The following is a 5,196-nucleotide window of genomic DNA, read 5'->3' as shown; positions in this document are numbered from 1 at the left end:
TAAATATCATAATTGTGTAATTTTAATATTTTTATCAATCTTTTCATCACCTTTTTTTATTAGATTTTATTAACATGACATTAGATTATAATAGATCAGTAACAGGATATGTTGATTGAACATGACTTAAACACACTTTTAGTTTATCTAAAATCAAGCAATATGTCTTGTCATTAAATAATTTAGGGAGGGATAAAATTAAACAATTATGATACATATAGATTTAATTTACCTAAATTAAAAAATAGAGATTAAAATTGCATAATTACACTGAAATTAAAAGTATAATTAAACCATTTTAAATCACCACATAAATAGAGAAAAAATTTATAATCTCAGATCTATCATTTATTAATCATCACACTTTGATGAATAATCTACCACAATAACATATTGTAATGTTAAATGCTTCAAAATGGTTTGCCGGCTTTTGAAGACACAGGTTTCTCAGATCCAACGAAAAAGAAATGTTATTACTGTTTGTTTTTATTTTTGTTTCCCCCTTTTCGAGAACAAATAAGATTAGAAAAAAAAAATGGAAAAAAGGTATTAGAAGAGGTGGTGATGTCCCATGGTATTATTACTATGACCACCACCAGTGGGTCGTTGTAGTTAAAGAAAGGCTTTTTCTGTTATTTTTCTTGTGTGTGCGCTGTTTGGACACTTGCATTGCATGAGCTAAAGCTCGAAAAGAAAACGATTCCTCTGCTATGCTTTGCTCTGTAAGAGTGTGGGTCTAAGTCTGATGTCTCTGCCTCTTTATCCGCGCATCCGTGTCGATCATACAATTCATCATCTCATCACTCCGAATCTATGAACGCCAAAGGTTCCCTGAATTTTTTTCTATTGTTTTAATAAGAAAAGAAAAAAAAAAAAAACAACTTTTGGGTCTTCCTTCGGATTTGAGGATTTTGAACTACAATTACGGAGCTTATAGGAGATATTGTTACAGAGATTATCGTATAATTAGTTACAGATTTTTGTATTTATTTTTTGTGTGTTTTCTAGTTTTATCATCTTCCTTTCTTTCTTTATCCCTCTCTCTTATCCTGTTCCACAAACAAGACAGCGACTGAGTCTGAATTCTGAAACTGTTTTTGTAGCCTCCTCCACGATCTCCAACTGTGTTTTCTGAAACATGTTGTGGTTTTCAGAATAATTCAATTAAAACCTTTTTCACTGTCCCCCCAACTCACCCTTCACTTATCTTCTCTGCTTCAACCATCCATGGCGTGTTTCAACTTTGAACCTTGGGGGAGTCTTTGAGATTCTTCAATTTTGCAAACAAACCTCTTTTTCTTCCACCGAAGCTAAGAGAGAAGCTTTTCAAGTCAGAATTGGTCTGTTACCAAAATTCTGTTGCAATCACTTACTTGTGGATAAGTGGCACGGATTCTTATGTTTTGATCATATATATGCTATTTCAGGTAAGAAATTCACAAAAATGCACTTTACTGATTCTCAAAAGGTGATAATTATGGAATATAATTTTTTTTAATTAAAAAGGGAAATTGTGGAAATTTATATCTATGCAGGAATTTGCAGTGAGAACAGGTTACTGTATGATGGAGTCAAAGGAGAAATTGAAAGAGGTGGAGAAGTGTTTGGATTCTCGGCTATGGCATGCGTGTGCGGGAGGGATGGTTCAAATGCCAGTGGTGAATGCTAAGGTGTTCTACTTTCCTCAGGGTCATGCTGAACATGCATGTGGACCCGTGGACTTCAGGGTTTATCCCAAAATTCCACCTTTCATTCAATGCAAAGTTGGAGCTATCAAATACATGGCTGATCCTGAAACTGATGAGGTTTATGTAAAGCTTAGGCTTGTTCCTTTGACCAGAAACGAGGGTGATTTTGAGGATGATGCTGTTGGAGGCATCAATGGATCTGAAAATAAAGATAAATCCCCTTCTTTTGCCAAAACCTTGACACAGTCTGATGCCAACAATGGTGGGGGCTTTTCTGTTCCCAGATATTGTGCTGAGACAATTTTTCCTCGGTTGGACTATTCCGCGGACCCTCCCGTTCAGAACATCCTTGCCAAGGATGTTCATGGTGAGACATGGAAATTTAGGCACATTTATAGGGGCACGCCGCGCCGGCACTTGTTAACTACCGGGTGGAGTAGCTTTGTGAATCACAAGAAGCTTGTGGCGGGGGATTCAATTGTGTTTTTGAGGGCAGAAAAGGATGATCTGCGTGTTGGAATTCGGCGGGCTAAGAGGGGGATTGGAATTGGTGGAGGACCTGAGGCTCCTGCAGGGTGGAATTCAGGTGGGGGGATTCGTCCTATGCCTTATGGAGGGTTTTCAGCTTTTTTGAGAGAGGAAGATAGCCAGCTCTTGAGAAATGGGTTGAGTCCAAATGCAAAGGGGAAAGTGAGGCCTGAAGCAGTTATTGAGGCTGCAACTCTTGCTGCCAATATGCAGCCATTTGAGGTTGTTTACTATCCCCGGGCAAGTGCCCCAGAGTTTTGTGTGAAGGCCAATTTAGTTAGAGCCGCATTGCAGGTTAGGTGGTGTCCTGGAATGAGGTTCAAGATGCCCTTTGAAACAGAGGACTCCTCGCGGATAAGCTGGTTTATGGGAACCATCTCTTCTGTTAACTTTGCTGATCCAAGATGGCCCAACTCTCCTTGGAGACTTCTCCAGGTACTGTTTAACCGTGTTTGTTGAATTTAATATCTTCCTTCCAGAGTTGAACATACTTTATTACATGGTATTGATAAATGGAGAACTGTGCTTTTAATCTGGTGGTCCCTGCATTTTTTTTTACCTGCAATAAATCATGTATTATTGGTAATTTTGTTGGTTTGTGTTATCATCCATAATGGGCATGGACAGCTTAGCCATTAAGTGAATTTGGTAGAAATCCTATACCTGCATTGATATCATTCATTTTGTATCTGTCAGAACCTTCACACAGTTCACCTTGGATACATTTAGAGTTAGCAAGTAGATGTGAAAATTTGTTTGCACATATGCACTAAATAATATAGAATGTTTAGAAAAAAATGGGACATTGTTGTTGCTGATAAATTTGCTATTAGAGAATTAGATTATTAATAAATTTCATGATGTTAGTTTGCACATTACTTACCAATTTGCATGTTATCACATTTAGAATCAGGCTGTATATATGTGTTTCTATTTTTATTTAGCTCCAAATAATCTTTTGAACTTTTAGGTTACATGGGATGAACCAGAGTTACTTCAAAATGTAAAAAGGGTGAGCCCGTGGCTGGTTGAAATTGTATCAAACATGCCTACCATTCATCTTTCCCATTACTCAACACAACAAAAGAAGCCAAGATTCCCTCAACACCCGGATTTTTCTTTTGATGGTCAGATTTCATTGCCAGCATTTCCCAGCAACTTTCTAGGTCCAAGCAATCCGTTTGGTTGTCTAGCTGAAAGTACTCCTGCTGGCATACAGGGAGCCAGGCATGCTAATTATGGTATATCCCTATCAAATCTCCACTTCAATAAACTGCAGTCAGGCCTATTTCAAGCTGGTTTCCCTCCACTTGATCACACTGCTTCCCCAGTATTGAGAGTCTCCTCCAACAATGCAGCAACAATGCAAAAGGTCGGCACGGGTGACAACGTCTCTTGCTTACTGTCCATGTCAACTGCTACTCAACCTTCAAAGAAAGTGGATGATGTGAAGGCACCCCAATTGGTGCTTTTTGGCCAAACAATTCTCACCGAACAGCAAATTTCTTTGAACACCTCTGCTAAGACAGATCCTACTCGAAATAATTCATTTGATGGAAATGCTGATAAAATGTGCAAGTTTTCAGATGGTTTTGGTTATGCTCTTCACCCACAAGGCTCTTCTCTTGAGAGGTTACAGTGGTACAAGGATCAACAAAAAGAAACCATGGCTAGTTTGGAGACAGGTCACTGTAAAGTTTTTATGGAATCTGAAGACATTGGTCGGACTATGGATCTCACAATGCTTGGATCTTATGATGAATTGTATAGAAAGCTGGCAGACATGTTTGGCATAGAAAAATCTGTGGTGCTAAGTCACATGCTTTACCGTGATACAACTGGGGCAGTCAAGCACATTGGAGATGAAGCATTCAGGTAAAAATCAATGTCACTATATCCTCTTGTGTTGCAAATACAAAACCCGTCTTAGAGGTTCAAATGTTGATTATGTCTTTGATGCTATTGCAGCGAATTTACCAAAACTGCAAGGAGGTTGACCATTCTAATGGATTCCAACAGCGATGGTAGAGGAATCTAGAGGAAGAAATAAACAATTATCATTTCAATTGTACAGCTGGTTGATCAATTTCTCTGGAGAGTCTCATCTAATTTATGGATATTAATGTTTTTCTCGAAGGGCCTATTTGGATTTGTTTTTTTTCTTTTAGTGATGATAGCTCGTGGTTTTCCTTCTCTTTTTGGATCATAACATGGTTTACTTGAGGCTTTTGTTTAATAATTCTGATGTGAAAAAAGGTGGGGGAGAGAAGAGAAAGGGTAGTGATCATATATCCCTATGAATACGATTGGTTCATAGGAGTTTCCTGTATACAATGGTTTTTAAGTGTAAAAAAAGCTACCTAGGCTTAATGGTTATTGAGACAGTAGTTACCTATTTTTTTGTTCTGTGTTTTTACCACTGTAGTTACCTATTTCATTTTCTTGTGACTTTCGTATGCAAATCAGTTAGGTCATACGCATTGACTAACAGTTTATTTGCAATCACTACTCCATTTGGCATGAATGAAATTCTACGGCTGAAATTTTATGGGGAGACACTTACAAAATTGACTCATCTCATGTCCCCCAAAACATTCAAAGGAGTTTCCGTTTCTATTTGGAAATACGTTCGTAGTTGCATTATTCTTTGGAGGGATTCGGACTTGCAATTCAATTCCAAATGTTATGTGACATTAGCAACAAGACATTATTATTAACAATTAGCAAACAAAAAAGTGTGAACAAGTTGTGAGACATATTATGCTTTTCTAGAAGTAGTTGGACGCAATTTTGGTCTTCCAAATAAACCTTTCTTGCTTGACCCGGAAAATTAAAGAGTAGAAATAAAATAAAAGACAAGAAGATTAAGTTTGTTGAAAGTCTAATCAACATATAGAAAAAATGGGTAGAGTTGACTTGATGCTGAATTGTAAAGTCTTATCAGATGTTTCACACACGGCTACAGATTTCACAGATCGCG

The 5,196-nt window shown here is 37.5% G+C and overlaps 1 protein-coding gene across 1 annotated transcript; it reads left to right on the top strand.

Annotated features, from left to right (window-relative positions):
* The first annotated feature begins 529 nt into the window (after positions 1-529).
* On the top strand, positions 530-4,609 carry LOC100791442 (auxin response factor 18). The gene is made up of 4 exons (XM_006604512.4): positions 530-1,427; positions 1,536-2,651; positions 3,187-4,091; positions 4,185-4,609. Exons 1-4 carry the CDS (start codon positions 1,416-1,418, stop codon positions 4,252-4,254), a joined length of 2,103 nt encoding a protein of 700 aa, XP_006604575.1. The 5' UTR covers positions 530-1,415; the 3' UTR covers positions 4,255-4,609.
* Positions 4,610-5,196: the final 587 nt, after the last annotated feature.

The sequence above is a fragment of the Glycine max genome, chromosome 19 (genome assembly GCF_000004515.6).
Source record: "Glycine max cultivar Williams 82 chromosome 19, Glycine_max_v4.0, whole genome shotgun sequence".
NCBI classification, from domain to species: Eukaryota; Viridiplantae; Streptophyta; class Magnoliopsida; order Fabales; family Fabaceae; genus Glycine; species Glycine max.
Note: the sequence above shows the minus strand (reverse complement) of the source record. Positions and strands in the feature narration are given on the sequence as shown.

Bases quoted from the DNA above. Each gene is read 5' to 3' on its own strand.
- LOC100791442 (XM_006604512.4), top strand. The intron at 2,652-3,186 runs GTACTGTTTAAC...TTGAACTTTTAG, and splicing joins CTCCTTGGAGACTTCTCCAG to GTTACATGGGATGAACCAGA. The intron at 4,092-4,184 runs GTAAAAATCAAT...ATGCTATTGCAG, and splicing joins ATTGGAGATGAAGCATTCAG to CGAATTTACCAAAACTGCAA.